At 42.3% G+C, this 23097-nt stretch overlaps 1 protein-coding gene across 7 annotated transcripts in view; it reads right to left on the bottom strand.

The window, feature by feature from the left end:
- ZCCHC17 (zinc finger CCHC-type containing 17) overlaps positions 1 to 23097 on the bottom strand; it is a 61889-nt gene that overhangs the window by 25957 nt on the left and 12835 nt on the right. For all 7 annotated transcript variants that reach the window (XM_045035446.1, XM_045035448.1, XM_045035447.1 and 4 more), the window contains exons 3-5: positions 18882 to 18939; positions 4719 to 4819; positions 2988 to 3079 (exon numbers count right to left, since the gene is read on the bottom strand). In XM_045035446.1, coding sequence (XP_044891381.1) covers positions 2988 to 3079; positions 4719 to 4819; positions 18882 to 18939 — 251 coding nt within the window. The remainder of the gene's footprint in view (positions 1 to 2987; positions 3080 to 4718; positions 4820 to 18881; positions 18940 to 23097) is intronic.

Below are 23097 nucleotides of genomic sequence, written 5' to 3'. Positions count from 1 at the left end.
GCTAATTCCTAGAATTCTTCCTTTAATCCATTCTTTTGGCATTTATCCCACTTGCCTTCTATTAAAGTTATTTGCATAATGATCTCATTACACTAGGCCCTAAGGCCCTTAGGCAGAAACCTTGGTATTGCCACTGCACCTAATGTAGAACACGAACCTCTAAGCTAATTGTTGAATAAATGAGTAAAAGAAAGCCCCAGCTAAATGAGCGATACGCATCAGGCACGATGGGAGATAAGAAAGAGGTGCAACCCCTGTTCTCCTGGGTCTTACATATTCTTTCAAAAGAAAAGGTGTGCTAACCACAGAGAAAAATGAGATCTTTGAAAACAATAACTACAATGGGGTGCCTGGGTGGCTCAGGCACTTGAGTGGCGGACGTCAGCTCAGGTCATGATCTCACGGCTTGTGAGTTCGAGCCCTGCATTGGGCTCTGTGCTGTCAGCTCAGAGCCTGGAGCCTACTTCAGATTCTGTGTCTCCCTCTCTCTCTGTCCCTTCCTTGCTCTCACTCTGTCTCTGTCTCAAAAATAAAGATTAAACAAGATTAAAGAGGGGTGCCTAGGTGGTTCAGTCCGTTGAGCATCTGACTTTGGCTCAGGTCATTATCTCTTTCATGAGTTCGAGCCCCACATCAGGTTTTGTGCTGACAGTGCAGAGCCTGGAGCCTGCTTCGGATTCTGTCTCCCTCTCTCTCTGCCCTTACTCTGCTCACACTCTCTCTCTTTCTCAAAAATAAATAAGCATTAAAAAAATTTTTTTAAAAACCCCAATAACTACAAGTAGCCACCATCTGTCAAGTTTCTACTATAAACTAGATGCTAATCTGGCTCTTTACAAACAAGACTGTATCGAGATCATTCCATCATTTCTGAGATGTAGGTATCATTCTCTCCAACTGATAGTGAAGAAGCTGAGGTTCAGAGACTCAAGGTGGTCTGTTCAAGGCCATACATCAGCTTATAGCAGAACTAGGACTCTTTCTGCCTTACGTAGAACTCTAAAACCTCTTATCATTCCACTATACCATGCTTCTTTCCTGGATGCAATTCTAGAAATAATTTACAAGTTACTGTTCGGCCACTTGGTTATTACTAGAAATAGCCTACACACAGAAACATGGACACCCCCAAAACCAAGTAAATGCCAAACTTAAAATAACCTTACTGAGCTCTGAGTTATAAAACATTTCTACTGTAACCGGAAAGTATTCTGTCAATAATCAGACTTACAAATGTCAATATTTGGAGACAAAACTATAGAAATATGGAAAAACTCTTAAGTCACATGCAACAGCTAGAAGCATCATGTGTCAAAAACAGGCATTAGCCTTAATGTCAAGGAAACCTAGATTCAAGTCCTTGACCCACTATAATTTGCTACTAACCACAGGCAAATTATTTATCACCAAGCATTAAGTTCAAAGTTAGGAATCCAGGGGCACCAGGCTGGCTCAGTCAATGGAGCATGTGACTCTTGATCTCAGGGTTGTAAGTTCAAGCCACAATAGGTGTGGAGATTGCTTAAAAATAAAATCTTAAAAAAAAAAAACACCCCGCCCCCCACAACTAGGAATAAAAAGTAAAATGAAGATAATACCCATTTGGAGGTTATTATGAGAATCAGATACACAAATGTATGTAAACTGCCTTGCATAATGCCCGGCACATAGTATGTATCCAATAAAAATCAATTCCTTCCCTTTTAGGTAAAACTCTTATGTATCCAAACTGATTTTGCTTATGGGACGTGTGGGTGGGTGGCTCAGTTGGTTAAGCATCTGACTTCAGCTCAGGTCATGATCTCATAGTTCGTGAGTTCAAGCCCCACATGGGGCTCTGTGTTGACAGCTTGGAGCGTGGAGCCTGCTTCAGATTCTGTGTCTCCCTCTCTTTCTGCCCCTCCCCCACTCGTGCTCTGTGTGTCTCTCTCTCTCCAAAATAAACATCAAACTGATTTTGCTTAGAACTATAAACACAGGTTTCCAAACTTTTCCCCACCAAGATCCCACACAAACATTTATTTTTTTATTTTTTAAATTAATCAATAACATAACTCCACTGAGAGCACCTGATTAGCCTGAGATAAACAATGTGCTATTTTAACAATATCAAAAGCAATAAAATAATGTTTTTTTTTTTTCTTTAGAGAGAGCGTGTGTGCGAGTGGGGTAGAGGGGCACAGGAAGAGAGAGAGAGAATCCCAAGTAGGCGCCAAGATCAGCGCAGAGCCTGATGCAGGGCTCGATCCCACAACCCTAGGATCAGGACCTGAGCCAAAATCAAGAGTCAGACATTCAACCAACTGAACCACCCAGGTGCTCTAACGTATGGTTAACCTGAAGGTAAATGCATGATTTGGCTGGCTTTCTGAAATACTGGAAACAGTTCATAAACCCTTCAGGGAACCTGAGGGAACTAGGAACCTCTAATCAGAAATCCCACTGGCATATATTCAGGAAAGACTTTGAGACAGATAGCAAATTCCCCTGTATCACCAGACATTAGCCTACATGGATAGCAAATCTTCCATTCCTAAATGAAAGGTCCGAAGAGCCAATAAAACTAAGATGTGGTGTTCAGAACACAGTTATCCCAAGATGTGTTGCTTCTAGATTACCCTACCCTCCCACATGGTCTCTGTCTTCTTTGAGCTCCAGTGCTAGGACACAAGGAACAGGTGCTTCATGAATGCTTGTTGGCTGACTGGTTAAAGGGCTAATGCAGAAAGAATAAGGGGAAGGAAACAAAACCACTGATGGAGCACTTCTGCGCTAGGAGCTTGGCATGTTAGCATTCCATCCTCGAACTCTACACAGCACAGTGTGACCTACACTTTAGACCTCTAAATCCAAATATCACCAAGGCTACTTAACTCCTCAATATCAGAGACTATATATGGTAGAGTTCCCAGGTCAGTCTGATTCACTACAGCATTCTTTAGTTTGAGAAGCAGAAGGATTTTAGCCTTTCCAAACCTTTTACCTACTCAATGATAACGTTGTTGGGGTCAAGGTCTTTCCCAGTCCCTTGGTTGACGACTTTCATGGAGAGGGACACTTTTATCCTATCATTTTTCATCTGTAAGAGACAAAAGGCAAAGTCACCAAAAGTTAAGAGTACATCATTTAGACTGCTGATCTACAATTATCTAACTAAGAATCAAAGCTTTTATCATCATAACAAAACTGAGCTCCTCTAACGGTTGAGGTCCTGTACTGGGAACACTGGGAGTACTAATGAGAATAAATAGATCTTGTGGCAGAATAACTGTAGGAAGCAGTTTGTACCTTATTTTTGTTCCTCTGGGGAGGAAAGACAGAAATGGCTGCTCAGAAATTCAAGGCCTGTGGAAGTAGCCAGGCAGAAAAATAAAAGCCATTTTTCAAGTTCAGCATAATGATTAGTTCAGAGATCCATGAGCCCAGAATGGGTTTCTGAAACACTCCAGACTAGACTAGATCCTCCTTTGGACTTGGTCTAGAGCATCTATCTATCTATCTATCTATCTATCTATCTATCTATCTATCTATCTATCTTTCTTTCTTTCTTTGTTTAAAAATTTTTATTTATTGATTTTTAGAGCATCTTTAAACAGGAAGGTGATTGTTAGCCACATTGGTCTTCTTTTGCTCCCTCCAACCCTTGCAGCCCTTCTCCATTTCAGGGTCTTTGCATCAGCTGCTCTCCTGGCCTCGAACATGCTTATCCCAGCTTCTCACGTGGCCACTGCCTTTTCCTTTAGGTCTCAGCTCATGGGTCATTTCCTCAGAGAGCCTGTGCCTGACCACTAAATCTACCTCTGACGCTGCCTGAGCCCATTACAGCACTTATTAGAACTTCCAATTTTTAAAAAAATGCTTATATTTATTTGAGAGACAGAGAGAGCACACACATGCAAGCAGGGGAGGGGCGGCGGTGGAACAGAGGATCTGAAGAGGGCTCAGATCCTAAGCCACCCAGGCACCCCTAACTTACAATTATTTTATACATATGCTTGCTCATTTTAATGTTTGTGTCTTCCAGTTACATTCTGTATAAGCTCCATAACAGCTGATGTCACCTATGTCTGCTTCGCTCTTATATCCCTCAGACTAGTACATGGAAGCACTCAAACATTATTGAATGGCGTCTCTTTCAGCCCTATCTGCCCCGGCTGTTCTCTGGTGGAGGTCTCAGCGTCTGATCCCATTTCTCCTGTAGGCTGCCCACACCCGCAGCCCACATGCCCTCAAGGGAGTTGCTGTTAACAGGGTCCTTCAGACTTTTCTCACTTCCCTCACACTGCACGGTGCCAGGTGTTAGGATCAATAATGGTAAACTCTGTGTCTGCCCTTGTTTGGGTCCAAACTGAAGTGTACCTGGCAGCTGTTCTCTGAAGTTTGATAAAGACTCGTCTCAGCAATTAAGCTGCCTTCTCTCTTTTTGGTTCTTTTCTTTTCTGTTTTTATTTTTTCTTGCCACCGGCCATTTGCATAAACTTCAGGGAGGAAAGTCTTGTAAATGTGTACTTATTGCACCACTCTTATTACAGTTTACACCACGTTCCTTCTGAGTTTACAGGACAGCGGGCCAGAAGGTTTCAATTCAGGACAGAATTCAGCGGCAGGATTCAAAAATAAGATCATCAGCCACAGTTAATAACATATACACATTCACCATCTTGCCCCTAGTTTTCCTTCATTCCTTCTCACCACATGAAAGTTGCACAGAACCTTACCTCTCGGCCAATAAGCTTCACCCACACTTTGTCCCCGACATCTACTATCTCAGAGGGCTTATCCACGCGACAGGAGGACATGTGAGTTCGATGGACCAAACCTGGGCACAAGAGGAAATGAAGTAAAGCACAGGGTATATCTGGTATTTATACTCTAAATAACAAGATAAGGAGAAAATGGGAGTGGAGAATTCATTGCAAAATGTCTGTTAATTTAAAACTTTAAATTAAGATGATGTGGGATCATGTTTTGTAGCTAATCAACAAATATTCTTTAAAAATAATGCTCAGGGGCGCTTGAGTGGCTCAGTCGGTTAAGGGTCCAACCTCAGCTCAGGTCATGATCTCGAGGTTTTTGAGTATGAGTCCCACATTGAGCTATCTGCTGTCAGCACAGAGCCCGCTTTGGATCTTCTGTCCTCTCTCTCTCTGCCCCTCCCCGACTTGCATGCACGCACACACACACACACACACACACACACACACACACACTCTCTCTCTCTCTTTCTCTCTCAAAAATATACATTTTTGGGGCGCCTGTGTGGCTCAGTCGGTTAAGCGGCCGACTTCAGCTCAGGTCACGATCTCGCGGTCCATGAGTTCGAGCCCCGCGTTGGACTCTGTGCTGACAGCTCAGAGCCTGGAGCCTGCTTCCGATTCTGTGTCTCTCTCTCTCTCTGACCCTCCCCCGTTCATGCTCTGTCTCAAAAATAAATAAACGTTCAAAAAAATTTTTTTTAAATATACATTTTTAAAAATAAGTTAAAAAAATAATGCTCAGTGTTAGCAAACATGTGATACAATAACCACACTTACCCACTAGTAAAAACACAAGTCAATGAAAGTCTCTGAAAGCAAGGGCATCAAGATGTTTTTACCTTTGATGCACGAATATCATCATTAGAATTTTTCCAAAAGAAAAAACCCAATAAAGGCAAAAGACCTATGGGTATGGAAAAATACCTGCAGTATTATTACCTAGAAAAGTTTTTAAAAACGTATAAGGCAACCTAAATGATTAGCTTGGTAAACCGTGGTAAATCAACCAAATGGAAAAGTAAGCAGCCATTTAATTTACAATTATGGAAAATAATTATGAGAAATAAGTGAAAAAAGAAAATCTAAACAAGGTGCTATTTTTAACCTATTAAATTAGCAAAATATTTAGAAAATAACAATACTCACTGGTGAGAGCATAGTCAAGTAAGAAATATTGCTAGGGATAGTATAAAATTTTAGAAATCATTTAGCAATCGCTATCGAGAGTGGTAAAAACATTTAATAAAATTTGTTAAAAGTTAGGGGCACCTGGATGGCTCAGGTGGTTAAGCGTCCAACTTTGGCTCAGGTCCTGATCTCATGGTTTGTGAGTTCAAGCCCTACATCGGGCTCTCTGCTGTTAATGCAGAGCCTGCTTCAGATCCTTTGTCTCCCTCTCTCTCTGCCCCTCTCCCACTCATACGCGAGTGCGCACGTACTCTCTCTCAAAAATAAACATTAAAAAAAATTAAAAGTTAAATAATAGTCATTAAATAATTTAATAAAATATTTGTAATAGATATCCTTTTCCTGTCTGTCCAAACTCCTTTCCTGGGAGAACCACCTTCCCTATTTTCTTTTTTTTTTTGTTAGACAATTTCAGATTTTTAGAAAGTTTTTATTTATTTATAATCTCTACACTCAATGTGGGGCTGGAACTCATGCCTCTGAGATCAACTTCAGATTTTTATGGAAAAAGTTATTAAAGCATTAACCAACATCACCTTCCCTGCTTTCTAAAATAAATCTGGTCAGTTCATGTGATTTGCCTGAAGCTGACACAACCCCCAACTACGGACACATGACACAAGCTTAGTCAATCAAGATGCCTCACCCAGCTAGCCACAGTAATTGATTGGTTCAGGGACAGACACGAGACATTAGCTAAATCAATTCATCTTTTTCAGGATGTTGGGATTACGAACTACAAAAATTTACCAATGCTCATATTAACCACGAGGTGGCAAGATGTGACCAAAGGTAAGAGACCAAGCCCTCAGGGTGTAATCTCAGCACCCGATAGAGCCCTAGGGAAGCCAGACTTATCCTGCACATCCCAATGGGAAGAGTCAAAACACTTCTCAACCGTTTCTGTCCCTTGCAACCAAGAGTTCTAAATTAATCTGACCCATAATCACTTCTGGGAATCTGTCCAAAGGAAGTAATCATATACACAGAAAAAGTGATATGCATCAGGAAAAGTGACAGGAAAATACTCATGTATTTATAAGACAAAAAAATTAGAAACAACCTAATATTCAACAACAGAGCAATGGTTAAGTCAACTGGGGTGCAGCCATTGAATGGTCCATTAAAAATGTTGCTCAAAAGATGATGTAAAAATATATCCATAATTCATTCTTTAGTAAGCAAACATCTGATTGCCGACTCTGTGTCAAGCACTGAGAACAACCAGCATTTTCCCATGTAAATAACAAAATACAACACAAAATTGTATACAGTATGACTACAAATGCTTCAAAAAGATTTTAAAAGTCAGAATGATCCAAAATGCTGTAACAACGATTATACTAGTATACAAGATTACACGTTCATTTTTTTCTTTATTTTCAAGTGTTTCAATAAAGAAAATTGTCTCTATTCTGGGGGAAATAGATACAATATACAATTATTTTGAATGAACATAAACCAGGAATGTAAATTAGAGAAAAAACCGGTAAGTCAAAGAGTTACGTCTAAAATGACTGCCCTTCCTTAAGTTTCCTGGGGGAATTATTAGCCTGTATTCTCTCTCTCAAGCTGTCTTGCACATGTGTGTGCCCACAAAGTCATCGGCACGGCAGGCACACACCTGTAATTCGAAGCACCTGGCCTCTGCTTAGAGCTCCTACTGGAAGTCCCTGCTTGCTCTGACCACCGTCACTGGGTCTCACCTACCTATGTCGGCTCATTCTGGAGGTTGATAGCCTATGAAGAACTCTGGGGCCTCCAAAATGTGTTATATACATCTTATACGTTCTTATGTTTTTAATTTTAGACACATCACATAACCTCCAAATCGGATAAAATTTGTGAAGCTGTGTTTTTTCCCCCATGATGGTGTAATGGGCAGAGCTGCCTAATTGGGAAGTCTAGAGGGGAAATCCAGATGATCTGAAGGAAAGGGAAACCTTTCCCTTTGACATTTTTTGCAACTGTCCTCTCATGTTAAAATTTACTTCTTTCCTCTGTTAATGAAAGTTATGAAGGAAATTAATGTTGAACCTAATAATACTTGAGAGATTTTTTTTTTCCCCTTTCCTAAAACAGAAGGTCTGTACCACAAACAAGGAAATAATGGCACTAACCATTTGTCCTCCCCTCGGATCCCAAAGTAGGATATTTTTTGGTCCAGGCATCTCTCCTGGTTCAATAAGGTATTTCTCAAAGTATTAGTAGTGAAAAATTGAAAACAACTTAAAACAATTATGTGGTACATCTGAATGACAGAATAATGTCATTTAAATGTTTACAAAAGTATGTTAAACAATGGAGAAATGTTTAAGGTTCACTAAGTGTAAAAAGCTACAATATATATATAGACAGTATAATCTTAATCTCAGTATGTCAAATTTTATGTACATGTGACTAATAAAGAAATATACCAAAATGTTAATAGCACCTGTCTCTGTGTGGTAATGGTATCATATAATTCCTTTACAGTTTTCCCCCTTGGGGCGCCTAGGTAGCTCAGCTGGTTGAGCACCCAATTCTTGATTTCAGCTCAGCTCCTGATCTCACGGTCCATGAGTTGGAGCCCTGCATTGGGCTCTGTGCTGATAGCTGACAGTGATGGTGCAGGGCCTGCTTGTGATTCTCTCTCTTCCTCTGCCCCTCCTCCACCCACATGCACGTGCTCTCTCTCTCGCTCTCTCTCAAAATAAATAAATAAAATAAACTAACTAAATAAACTTAAGCCCCCTGGGTGGCTCAGTCAGTTAAGCATATGACTTTGGCTCAGGTCATGATCTCACCGTTTGTGAGCTCGAGCCCCACATCAGGCTCTCTGCTGTCAGCACAGAACCTGCTTCAGATCCTCTGTCCCCCTCTCTCTGCCCCTCCTCCACTTGCACTCTCTCTCTCAAAAACAAATAAACATTAAAAAATAAAAATAAATAAACTTAAAAAAATTTCCCCCTTAATTTTCTATAGTAAGCATGCAGTATTTTTATTTTTTTAAGTTAATTTTGAGAGAGACAGAGAGAGAGAGAGAGAGAGAGAGACAGAATCTCAAGCAGGCTCTGCACCGTCAGCGTGGAGCCTCATGTGAGGCTTCAACTCACGAACCATGGGATCACGACCTGAGCCCAAGTCCGACGCTGAACCGACTGAGCCAACCAGGCACCCCAGCGTGCAATATTTTTAATCATAAATTATCTTAAAAGCAAAATGAAAAATGATATGTGTACTATGACCAAAGTAAAACTATGTCTCATATAGACTCAGACTAAAGAGGAATATAAAAAGCTATGCTAAGGTGCAGGATTTTTATAGTTGAGACATTAATGGCTTATTACCAAAAGCTTATGGGGTGAATTAAACAAGGGAAATGGTCTAGCTGTCGGTCTTGAATGCAGATGTCAGGTGGGCAGTTGGATATGTAAGTCTATCAAAGTTCAGAGGATGTGTATGAACTGAAGATACAAATATATGTAGGAGTCTTCAGCATACAAATGTTTATGTACTAAAATATATTAACCAGATTGTCAACTTAGTGATTGGTACAGGGATAGACACAATTCACCAGTTTATCAATTTACAACAGAGGACATATTTTGTTTATTCTTAGTTCTCATCTCATAAACTACCCACCACTGCTCCAGTATCAAATACCTAAAAAATTAGGTAAGTGATTGGAAACTGCTTCAACACAGAATCAGAACAAAAAGGAGATACATGTTTTAAGATAGGTTTACAGTCCACAAAAGTTTAATGGACTTATCACTTCCTCATAAAAGAATCCATCTCTCTCCAGTTCCTGGCATCAGATTCATTTCTGCCCTAAATAAGGTAAGACAAACACTGCTATCTTCAGATTCTCGGACTTTCTTTTACTATGTTCCAGGCTGACAACCCCCACCTGCTCATATAATCTCCCCCTACATAGAATGATAGTCAATTAGATTTCAGTCTCCTGAGTTATAATTTCATTCCAATCCTTTTTCCCTGGAATCACACCCAAATTATCTTGTCAAAGTCTTGAGTGCTCTCATCTCTCTGGTCACAGATTTATAGCCAATTGCCTGGTATATTTCTATCCATGGCTAATCCCATCCTCTGTGTGGGGGAATCCATCACTAGGTTTCATTCTCAGAAGCCAGTCTACATTCTTGGGAGGTGTTTCACTGCTAACCACATAAGCCACCAACAGCTAGATTAAGTGATATAGTAGAGGGCACCAAATAACACACTTGAGGTCCCCTCACCCTGTGCTGGATACCTCACTATATACAGTATATTCACTTGTTCATTTCCTCCTTAGATCAACCCTGTGACATAGGTTCACATGAGAAAATACTGTAGAAGTATACTGGCCAAGGTCACAAAGCTGATAAAGAAAGAACTGCAATTCAAATATGAGTCTGTGGGGCACCTGGGTAGTAGCTCAGTGGGTTAAGCAGCCGACTCTTGACTTTGGCTCAGGTCATGATCTCACGGTCATGGGATCTCACGGGTCATGAGCCCCGTGTCTAGGCTCTGCGATGAGCATGGAGCCTGCTTGGGATTCTCCCTCTCTCTGTTCCTCTCCTGCTCTCACCCACACACGCACGCATGCTCTTTCTCTCTCTCATTTCAAAATGAATAAATAAGCTTAAAAAAAAAAGAACTATGAGTCTGTCAGGTCTTCTATAGCATACTGATATTTCTCCATTTATTATTAATGATCTGTGCTATCTTTTCAATTAAAAAAAAAAGAAAGAGTAGAAACAAGTAGTAGAAACGCATCTAATTCTGCTTTAGCATATGCTCCGAAATGAACAGAAACAAGTATGCTTTGCTTGTCAGTCTACATGGAAGGGAGTTGTTCGGAAGTAGTCTGTGCCTGGATTTCTGACATGAAGCCATAAATGCCCAAAGGGCATATCAAGTCCATCATCGTGTTCAGTAAACCCAACATGACACTTGAACAGAATGAATCCCATCTGAGTAGATGCTGGTAAAAGAAGGAAAAAAAAATTCTGACAACTTGGAAAGAGCTAGCATCTCAATCACCATCTTAAAAAAAAAAAAAAAAAAAAAAAAAGGAGTAAGCCTATTATTGTTCCCTTGAAAATATTCTCCCAAATGCATTGTTCAACCTTAATTTCTTTCACAACTTCCACTGGCAATAAAGGAAAGAGGTGAAAAGTACAAACCATTAGAAAACAGCTGCAGCCAAAATCTGTCAAAATAAAAGGTCTCCTTTATCTTTGGGGGATATGAATTCCCTTTCTAGAATTTTCAAATAACTTATCTCCAATCAATGGTTTATGATTATAATGTAAGCCCATAAGTTAAAGTGCTTTCATATCCTTTATCTTGTTGGGATCATGAATTCATTCAAATAGTTAGAAAACATCCACAATATTACAGGCAACTGTGGATTCAAGGACAAGACATGATCCTGACAGATAAGAAACTCTAAAACAGGCACATCATTCCCATTTCACAGATAAGGAAACTAAGGCTCAAGTCCAAAGCAACTTGAAGTCAAAAGCCAGTAAATGGTGGGGCTGGAACTAGAATTAATGTATTCATTTAATAAAATGTATTGAACAGCCACTATTCCTCAGGTGGATATCTCACAGCTCAGTGGATAACCACAACCTCACTTATATCGTTGCGCTACATTGTAATTTGTTCATATCTCTAGACTACCAACAGTAGGGCAGGAGGGACTATGTTTTCTTATCTCTTATCTCTGTGTTCACATCTAACATAGTGGCCAGGTAATGGAAGTCAATAATTATTCGCCACACTGATTTCATTGCGAAAAATATTTGAGCTTCTACCATAAGCAGGACATTTTAAAGTGTAACATTGGGAAGTGCCTGGGTGGCTCAGTTGGTTAAGTGTCCAATTCCTGGTTTTGGCTCAGGTTACGATCTCCCAGTTTGTGAGTTTAGCTCTGTGCTGGGCTCCATGCTGACAGTGTAGAGCCTGCTTGGTGTTCTCTCTCCCTCTCTCCCACACAAAATAAATAAACTTAAAAACAAACAAAAAAAAAGTATAACGCTGGGGGCACATGGGTGGCTCAGTCGGTTAAGCATCCAACTCTTGATTTCAGCTCAGGTCATGATCTTGCAGTTCAGGAGATCGAGCCCCAGGTCAGGCTCCATGCTGACAAGGCTGAGCCTGCTTGGGAGTCTCTCTCTGTCCCTCCCCTTCCCTTCAAAAATAAATAAACATTAGGAAAAAATGTTGAACAATCTGATCCCCAAATCTCATGTGCTAGTGGGGCAAAGGATAGTAGGAAAAAAAAGAACGTCATAAAAAGCTGCACTGACACTATGATAGTCGCTAGCCATGTTGCTGTTTTGTTTTTTTTTAATATTTATTCCATTTCACTTTCTTTTTAAAATTTCTTATTTGGAGAGAGAGAGAGAGAGAGAGAGAGAGCGCGGACACGTACGAACAATGGGGGAGGCATGGGAGAGAAAGAATCTCAAGCAGGCTGTGCACAGTCAGCGTGGAGCCTGAAGCAGGGCTCGAACTCATGCAACTCCAAATCATGACCTGAGCGGAAGTCAAATGCTTAACTGGCTGAGCCACCCAGGTGTCCCATCATGTTGCTGTTTTAAGTTTAAATTTAAATTAAAATAAACAAGGTTAGGGTACCTGGGTGGCTCAGTCAGTTAGGGGTCTGACTTTGGCTCAGGTCATGATGCCGCAGTTCATGAGTTTGAGCCCCAGGTTGGGCTCTTGTGCTGATAGCTCAGAGCCTGGAGCCTACTTTGGATTCTGTCTCCCTCTCTCTCTCTCTGCCCACCCCCCCCCCCCCCGCTCACACACCCTCTCTCTCTCTCTTAAAAATAAACATTAAAACATTTAAAAAAAAATTTTTTTTCCCAATGTTTATTTATTTTTGGGACAGAGAGAGACAGAGCATGAACGGGGAAGGGGCAGAGAGAGAGGGAGACACAGAATCTGAAACAGGCTCCAGGCTCCGAGCCATCAGCCCAGAGCCTGACGCAGGGCTCGAACTCACGGACCGCGAGATCGTGACCTGGCTGAAGTCGGACGCTTAACCGACTGCGCCACCCAGGCGCCCCAAAACATTTTTTAAATAAACAAAGTTAGAAGTTAGTGGCTACATTACTGGCCAGCACAGATGTGCTAGAATACCAAAATTTATTTGGTGTATGTCCCTGATTCCTCCACAGAACTCCTATAACTCTTGGAATTTCTCCAATGATATGACAGTCTTTTGTTATTCATAAGCCCCTTCAGATCACAGAAGAGTTTTGCTAAGGAGGTGATTTAGGGTGGGGCTCTAGATGTCTCTGAACGGGGCAAGTCTCCAGAAGATTAAATGATGAGAGGGTTGGGACCACTGGTCTCCAGGAAAGAGGGAGAGGGGCTGAAGAGGCCCAATAAAACTCTTAAAACAAGACTCAGAGAGCTTCCAGGTTAGTGAACATATCAGCTTGTTGGGAGGGTGTTGTGTCAGAGAAGCTTGGAGTACCCCCGCCCCCCACCACCCCCATACCTTGGCCGGGCCTGACTGTATCCTTTATAATAAAACCGGGGAACATAAGAAACAGTGTTTCCCTGAGTCCTGAGAGCTGTTCTAGCAAATGATCAAACTTGAAGAGGGGGTCGTGGGAACCCTTGCTTCACAGCCCACCAATTAGAAGTACAGGTGGCTCAGGACGTACGACTGGCATCTGAAGTAGGGGCAGTCTTGTGAGTCTGAGCCCCTTTAACTTGTGCGATCTGACACACTAACTCCAGGCAGGTAGTGTCAGAATTAAGACACCTGCAGTTGGAATCCAGAGAATTAGCTGGTGTCAGAAAAACACATCGAAACAGATATAGAACATTTCCATCATCACAGATCGTTCTAGCAGGCAACAGTATGAGCCAGGGGAAAATCTAGTTTAGATCTGAGGACGAGGAAGGGGTCTTCAGCTCAGTAGGGACAAAAATTCTGAGAACAGAAGGCTGAGAAAAACAACTCAAGTTAGAGTCTCCCTTCCTGAATCAGAACATTAAAATCTGGAGACCAGAATTATCTTATAGCTCAGTCCTTTTGGCGTGGGACTTCATGATTTTCTCCTTTTGAGAGCAGGGAAGCTAAAATACAACTGCTGGAATTACGCAGCAAAACCACAGAAAAGCCCAGGATTAGAGACTTCCCGCCTAATTACTTGGCTCCCCGCGCTCTCCCTCTGAGGCTTGTCTCCACCGGCTGTCAGACTAACAGATCCACTTGTAGGCAGGCAGCGACAATGAGAGGCATCCCCTGACAGGGCATGGACACAAGTGAGTTGAAGCCTGGCTGCCGGGAGGTGTCAGGCCTTTCGTCTCCACACAGTCCCCAGGGTGCCACATAAATGCTCAAGTGAGTAGGTACTGCAGTGATGGTGAGTACACTGACAAGATCTGTCTTCAGACCAAAAGAGGGGCATGCCTACAAAGATGGGGATGAGTCCTCTCGTTAAATCCCAGACAACACAAAATGAGCAACTTTATTATCCTCTGCTGACTGCTAGCTTGGAAACTATCGGGGAGCCCTTTCTAATTCCACGATGCCATTCATGGCACAGTAGTCTCCAAGGCTACATGCACGGCTTTATTATCCAAAGATCAGCGGTTGGACTTTTTATTTTTAAGAAAAATTCTGGGTTAAGAAATTGCACAAAGTAAAAGTCCCTCTTCGGTGTCCATGTCTCCCCTAGCAAACTGAACCCTCCGGGGGTGACCGTTGTCAACAGTTTGTGGGGCTGCTTCCAGGCTTCCTTCTAAACCTATGCAGTAGTTCAAAAACGGCATCGGCATGTGGACACATGCTGTAGAATTTCGGCGGGGCAGGGCACACCATGGAAACTCTGCCGCAGCGTGCGTTTTCATCTTAGCTTGGACATCTTACCATCCCAGGAAAGTGGATGCACCCGTTTCACCAATTCTAAGAGGCATTTCCCTGCCCTCACCTTGGCGTCTCTGAAATCAGAGGGCTTCTTACAACCAGCTCCCAGTCAGGCACTGGTGCCGGGGAGTTGCCATCAACACTTTTCACAGATCCTTTCTGGTAAAATGAAGAAGGCACCAGCATCAAAGTATCAATCTTCTGATCATCTGCATAGTCCACTGCACAGATGTACATCAGGTATCTAAGTCTACACTGCGAACTAAATCCCCTAAGGGGCTGCTGGATCAAAGGGCAAGCACAGTAAAAATGTTAGCGGGCGCGGTGCCTGGGTGGCTCGGTTGGCTGAGCATCTGACTCTTGATTTCGGCTCAGGTCATGATCCCAGGATCCTGGGACGCCCCCCACCCCCTGGCCCTCCTGGCTCCATACTCAGCATGGAGCCTGCTTAGGATTCTCTCTCTCTCTCTCCCCCCCCCTCTCTTTCTCTCTCTCCCCCTGCCCCTCCCCCACTCACACTCTCTTCCTACAATTAAAAAAAAATTGTATATAAAAAACTATTAATAAGTGTTGCCAAAATCTGTAACAATTTATGTTCCCAACGGTGAGTAAAACTATTGTTGGAAATAGCCATTTCCAAAACTGGGTATTAACAGAGATTTTTTAAAAAAGTTTTTATTTAAATTCCAGTTAGTTAACATACAGTGTAATGCAATCACTTTAAAAAATATTTGGAAAATCTTAGGGGCGCCTGGGTGGCTCAGAAGCGTCTGACTTCGGCTCAGGTCATGATCTCATGGTCTGTGGATTTGAGCCCTGCATGGGGCTCTGTGCTGACAGCCCAGAGCCTGGAGCCTGCTTCGGATTGTGTCTCCCCCTCTCTCGCTCTGCTCCTCCCCCACTCATGCTCTGTCTCTCAAAAATGAATAAACATTAATAAATAATTTAATTTAATTGTTTGGAGAATTTTAGATTCACATGTAGTCAGAAGAGAATATAGAAAAATCCTGGGTACCGTTTACCCAGTTTCCTCCAGTGGCAACATTCTGCAAAACTATAGTACACTATTGCAGCCAGGATTTTGAGAACTGATACTATAGTGTAATAGGAAATATACATTTGGTCTTTATCTCTGGTTCCCAGCACAGAACTCATAAGCTCTTGGAATTTCCTGAGTGATAGGAGCATCTTGTTATATTCATAGGCCCCTTTCAGCATTACCCAAGTTTATGCTATACGGAGACTATTAGTGGGCCCCTAGAAAGCTTCAAGATGGGGACTGATAACCACCAGAAACAATCCTGTGATGAGAGGGCTGGAACTTTCAGCCCTACCCTCTGCCTTCCAGGAAGGAGAGAGGGGCTGGAGATGGAGTTAAGCCAATAATTTAATCAATTATGCTTATGTATTGGAGCCTCTACAAAAAACCCTCAACAATAAGGTCTAGAGAGCTTCTGGGTTGGCAAATTACTGAAACTGGGGAGGTGGTGTGGGAACATCCAAATATGTAGCCAAGTCTCACAGAAGTGTGGGTAACCTGGGGACTCAATAATTGTAACTGGCATCTGAAGTGAGGGGAGTCTTATGGGATCGAGCCCTTAAATACTGTTGAGTTTGCCGCTACCTCTGGGTAGTCAGTGTCAGAACTGAATTGAACTGTAGGATACCCAGTTGGCATCAGAGAATCAACCAATCAGATAGCTGAAGAACTGGCTATTAATTACATCCCACATTTTGGAACGGCAATAAAAACAACTAAGGTACTGATGCTTCAGAATGGAGGAATCTTGAAAAAGTGCGAAGTGAAAGAAGCCAATCATAAAAGACCACGTGTTGTCTGACTCCACTTACAAGAAATGTCCAGACTAGGCAAACATATAAAGAAAGAAGGGAGACTAGTGGTTGCCTAAGGCTGGGGCAGGTGGGACCGTAATCTGGAGTGACTGCTAACAGGTATAGAGTTTCTTTCTGGCATGACGAAAATGTTCTCAAATTAGATCGTAGCTGCAAAACTGTAAATATTCAAACGACCACTGAACTGTACATTTGGGTGAAATGTATGGCATGTGAATTACATCTCAATAACACCGTAGGAAAGAAAAAAGAATGTTTCACAAAAGGAATCGTAAGGCATGCAACCTTTTGGGATTAGCTTTTCCCCCTCAACGTGATTTCCTAGAGACTGATTCAGATTGCATCACGGATACTTCATTCTTGTTCCTTTTTACTGCCAAGTGGTATTCCACTGCATGTATATGCCACAGTTTTAGGTTTTTTTGTTGTTGTTGTTTTTAATGTTTATTTAATTTGAGTGAGAGAGAGAGTGCTTGTGAGCAGGGGAGGTGCAGAGAGGGAGGAAGAGAGAGAATCCCAGGCAGGCTCCAAGCTGTCAGCACAGAGCCTGATGCAGGGCTGGATCTCATGAACTGTGAGATCATGACCTGAGCTGAAACCAAGAGTTGGACGCTTAACCAACTCAACTGAGCCACCCAGGAGGCCCCTAAGTTAGTTTTAAATCAATCCTGAGAATGAGCATCTTTTAAGACATTTATTGATTAGTTGCTATTCTTTCTCCCGTGAATTCTTTCCATATTCTTGGCCCCTTGTCCTACTCCTTTTTTTATTAGTCTTTTGCCATGTGTGCTACAAATCCTTTTTCCCAACTTGACTTTGCTTATGATTTTTGAGAGAAAGTTTTTCACTTTTATGTAGTCAAATATCATTCTTTGTTTTTAATTTCTGCTTTTCTTTTCTTTATAAATGTTTATTTATTTTTGAGAAAGAGGGTGCACACAAGAGTGGGGGGAGGGACAGAGAGAGAAGGGGTCCGAAGCGGGGTCCGTGCTAATAGCAGAGAGCCGGATGTGGGGCCCAAACCCACGAACTGCAAAATCAGACGCTCAACCAACTGAGCCACCCAGGTGCCCGGTCAAATATCATTCTATATTTTCTTCTAATAATATCCTTATAGTTATATTTTTTACATTAAAATCTTCGATAAATCCTTAATTTATTATAGCATGAGGAACCAGCAAGTTGAGTTTTTGGATGTACTAGCACTGTGATATGGCAGAAAGCCCACTAGGCTAGGAAGCAGGAGGTGCGGGTTCTAGACCCAGCTGTACCATTACCTAGCTAAATCACTCTAAGCAGACCACCAGTTTGTGGAACTTGTCCTTCCTACTTAACACAATTATTTTAAGAAACGAGTAAGATTATAGATGTGAAGGGGAGTCTCAAAAAATGTTCAACAAAGACCTATCACTTTAAAAACGTAGAGCACGGGGCGCCTGGGTGGCACAGTCGGTTAAGCGTCCGACTTCAGCCAGGTCACGATCTCGCGGTCCGTGGGTTCGAGCCCCGCGTCAGGCTCTGGGCTGATGGCTCAGAGCCTGGAGCCTGTTTCAGATTCTGTGTCTCCCTCTCTCTCTGCCCCTCCCCCGTTCATGCTCTGTCTCTCTCTGTCCCAAAAATAAATAAACGTTGAAAAAAAAAAAAAAACAACAAAAAAAAAAACGTAGAGCATGATATATATATATATACACCTCTATCTATATATATATCTAACATATATTCTATATACACTATATATGTGTATCTATATACTCTCTCCCTCTCTCTCTCTCTCTATATATATATAGATACATAGATAGATATATCAAATTTGTATTGGTTATGGCACTATTCTCATTCCATGTGCCATATATTAGAAAACTCACAATGTTAGCCTCAGAGTGTAAGTAGCTTGTCCTACCCCAAATTGTAAGACCAAAGAGGTCAAGTGACTTGCCTAGGGTCACAGGAGAAATTTAGGCAAAAGCTGGTTCTGGAAGTGAACCCAAGTAGCTATACCCACCCTCCACCAAGTCAGAGAGCACTTCTGAGTGAAGACCTATGAAAACATGGACTGTCATCACTTGTCTATATTCCTATCTCTACACTAAAGACAAAAAGAAAACTACTGTTTGAAAAATGAGCGTCTGTAATCAGGATGTGGTGGGGGTGACAGAAGAGAGTGGAATGGGAGGTCTGAATTTCAAGTTATAAACTCCCACCTTGCTTCCGACAGCCTGGGATTTTGATAAAGGCTCCATAGTCTGTCACCATAGCAACCTATAGAGACAAAAAAAAAAAAAAAACACAAAAAAACAAAAAAAGAATCAATGTCACACAAATGAGAATCTCTCTTCTGTGGCATTTAACCTAGTCTCCCTGAATTTCTACTTGCCACTGACTTGCTACAAAGCTGCCTAAACTTATGTTCTGTCGAATATTCTTTCTGTTCTTTACGAAATTCAGACTGGCAGGTATGTGCGAACATGTTAAGAACACCGGTGAGATGGAAGTGTTGTCAGATGGCATGACAGTATCTAGGGATGCCCAAGTCCCACACCTACTGAAATCCCCAAAGGAGGTATTTGAAGAAAAGGAACAAACAGCAAAAAATCTAGTCACACTTTCCATTAGCTGGGACTGAGGCCTCCAATCCTAACGCTTATATAATTTGGGATGGATTATGGAGGACATCCTTTTTTCCTAAACTTTGAGTCAAACCAGACTATATATAGCCTGCTCGATTTCACTCCAAACCAGCCTTGGGTTTTATCAAGACAACTACAGAAAAAGCCAATATACACACATCTGGCAGAACCTAAAAAGATGTAATCACAGGGAAAAAGAGTTGTCTCCAAGTCTTTTGTGGATAAATCATTATCCTAAACTCTATCTCTACTTCTCATCCATCCTCTAGCCCACCCTCCAACCCGTGGACCGGGATTAAAGTTGTCACTACACTCCACATTTATCACCTAATTCACTATTATTTATCAGGTATTCAATACAATCTTATAAACTTCATTTTTTTCAGTGACTTCAATTAGTTGTTTCATCTTGGGTACTCTCTATTTCAGCCTCACAGTAACTAAGAGAAGGGGCATGAACAGGTCAAACCCTGCAGCCCTGCTCTTTGCTAATCTACACTGAATGCTCACTACATGTAAAAAGCTGTTCAAGGTGCTTCACATAATCCTCGTGATACCCTATGATATTGGTGCTCTTACCATTCTCACTTGATAGATGACAAAACTTATGCATGGACAGACTAAGTGACTCACCCAGTGTTCAAAGCTAGGAGGTAGCACAGCTGGGATTTGAACCCAGTGAGTCTTAACTACATTAGGGCTACTCACGGGTTCCTTTTAATTACACAGTTCTAACACAGAAGCAATGTGACATTTGACATTTCATCTGTTCCTGGGAATGATCTTCAGAAGCGCACATGGTAGGTTTCCATGCTGCAGATGAGGTAGAATAACACAGGTGTAGGAAGAGAATGGGCTTTGGAGCAAACGATTGGCTTCCAATCCCAGCCCTGCCATTCCTGACTTGTGGGATCTTGAACATGACTTGCCTTTCGGGGCCTAAGTTCCCAAATGTATTCACTTTCCTGCTGCAGATAACAAATGAGCACATAAAGTGCCTCGCAGCTGTATTTGACACCTAATGTACATTCAATAAATTGTAGCTTTTTAATAATTTATAGTTCAAGACACCGATGCACAAAAAGGTTAGTGACTAGTGGAAACAAAACACAAGGCACAGAACCTAAATCCCTTGATGTCTAGTTCAGTCAGTGCCCCTAACTCCACCACATACCATTACTCACTTCAATGTTAGGATGGAAAAAGACTTCCATTAGCCTCATTTATTTTATTTTATTCTATCCTATCCTATCCTATCTTATTTTATTTTATTCTATCCTATCTTATTTTATTTTATTTTATTTTATTTGGGAGAGAGAGAAAGATAGCAGGGAAGTGGGGCAGAGGGGGGAAGGAGGGGGGAAGGGAGAGAGGGAGAGAGGGGAAGGGAGAGAGGGAGAGAGGGGGAGAGAGGGGGGGAGAGAGAGAGAGAGAGAGAGAGAGAGAGAGAGAGACAGAGAGAGAATATCTCAAGCAAGCTCCATGCTCAGTGTGGAGCCCTACAGGGGGCTCAATCCCATGACCCTGGGATCATGACCTGAAATCAAGAGTTGGACATTCAACTGAATGAACCACCGAGGCATCCCCATTCACCTCATTTTATAAATGGACACTTGAAACTAACTCTCCAAGATACAGCATTAATGGGTTAAGAACCAGAAGTTCTAAAATCCTCTTCTGTACTGATGAATGTGCTACACTGGGGTAGGGACCAGACAGTCCCAAAGAAGCAGTACAACCAGGAAGATGCTAGTACTTGAAATCAAGGTAAAGTGGAACTGAAGGAGGGACCTTAGACATTAGCTGGTACAATCCTATCATGTTTCGAATAAAGAAAGTGAAGACCAGAGACACAAAGTGCTTACCCAAGCCCACAGAGCAAGTTGTTTTCCGTGAAATGGAGCCACATGGCTAAAGACAAGACTGTAAGTTTTTTTATTTTTTATTTTTTTTCAACGTTTATTTATTTTTGGGACAGAGAGACAGAGCATGAACGGGGGAGGGGCAGAGAGAGAGGGAGACACAGAACCGGAAACAGGCTCCAGGCTCTGAGCCATCAGCCCAGAGCCTGACGCGGGGCTCGAACTCCCGGACCGCGAGATCGTGACCTGGCTGAAGTCGGACGCTTGACTGCGCCACCCAGGCGCCCCAAGACTGTAAGTTTTTAATTACAATAAAAGCAAATCTCTTCTTTCTGGACCAACTAAAGGCTTTTGCTCCACAGTTCTAAAAAGATGGCTGAGGTGTTTCGTACTGCATAACCACGTTATTAAAGGGCATAGTTATCTCACAAACTTAAAAGAAGCATCTGGAAGTTGGAGCCCAACTCGCTTTGCTGCTGTAAATTAAGACCATCTCACTTTTCAATCCTGAAACTCCAGTGTCACATTACGATCTTTTGAGAAAAGATCATTAACAGACCTTAATTTGGCTTCTCCCAAAAGGAAAAGTTAATGTGTTCCAGAATGGACGCAGTCGAGTGTTCAGTCAGGCAAAGGCATTCTTGCCGATTTCCAGGGCCAGGTGTTTCCATCACTGTGTCTCCTAGGGTGCAGTCAGACTTGCAGTGAACAGAATGGCACCTGCTGTAGATGATGACACAGTCTGCCTGGTGTCCCAAGAATAATTAGTCAAATAGCTCAGGGGGAAAAATTCAGTAATTATCTCAACTGAACTCAGGACTCAGGTAAAATGAATCTGCCATCTTCAGATTAGAGGTTGCGCTGGCCTCGGAACTGGTTAGCCCCATAATGTGAATGAGAAGCTTGAGGCTCAGAGACCTAAGTTGCCTGTCCGAAATCACAAAGGTAGAAAGTAGCAAGAACAGAAGTTTCCTTTTTACTTTGTCCCATGCTATTTCCGCCTCACCAACACCAATTTCCCCTCCGCATTTCTTTGGCTATGGCTGGGCTGAGCCAAATCCCAACCCTCACTGCTACGCTTGTACCTGCTACCAGGCTGCACTGACGCGGGCACTAAGATGCCTCTCCGAGGGTGGGAGAAGGACGAATATTGGCTTCTCAGCTGTTTGGTTGCTAAGCTTCCCAGCCCTGCTGAGCCTGCTCAGAGAAGAAGTGCTAGGTTACAGGCTGCACCACCAGTTTCTTCAAGGATGATTGGTCCTGAGAGGCTTGGGTTCCATTGTATTCACACATTTACTGAGCACCTACAGGCGAGATACCACGTCAGGTGCTGTGAGATTAAAACTTTAAAAAAATTTTTCAGCCTACTTTTAAGTGAATTTGAAGTAGTTACCAAGATATATGAGACAACCCTAGGCCTTGCTCTCCAGTAACTCACAATCTAGTGGAGGAGACAAATACGTACACGAGTAACAATCCTACAAGACACTGCGATAGGGGCCATAACTGAGAAAGAAACAAAGGACCGTGGACAACCAGATTTACCGTCTACCTTCCTCCTCTACCTCAATTCAGTTGACAGAGTTCTTTTAGGGTTCTTTTGGCTCCTCCATGCATTTATGCACAGGTGGACAACCCCAGGTGCAGTTAGCAGAAAGGAGACTCGGAGAGAGGACTTGATTTAAAATCCCAGTTTTAGGGGCACCTGGGTGGCTCAGTTGGTTAAGTGTCTGACTTTGGCTCAGGTTCCTGGGTTCGAGCCCCACATCAGGCTCTGTGCTGACAGCTTAGAGCCTGCTTTGGATTCTGTTTTTTTCTCTTTCTCTGCCCCTCCCCTGCTCATGCTCTCTCTCTCTCAAAAATAAATAAACATTAAAAAAAAAAAAAAAACTTTAGGGGCGCCTGGGTGGCTCAGTCGGTTAAGTGTC

This window comes from Felis catus, chromosome C1, assembly GCF_018350175.1.
Source record: "Felis catus isolate Fca126 chromosome C1, F.catus_Fca126_mat1.0, whole genome shotgun sequence".
Classification (NCBI taxonomy): domain Eukaryota; kingdom Metazoa; phylum Chordata; class Mammalia; order Carnivora; family Felidae; genus Felis; species Felis catus.
The sequence above is the reverse complement of the archived record's forward strand: the minus strand, read 5'-3'. Positions and strand labels throughout refer to the sequence as shown.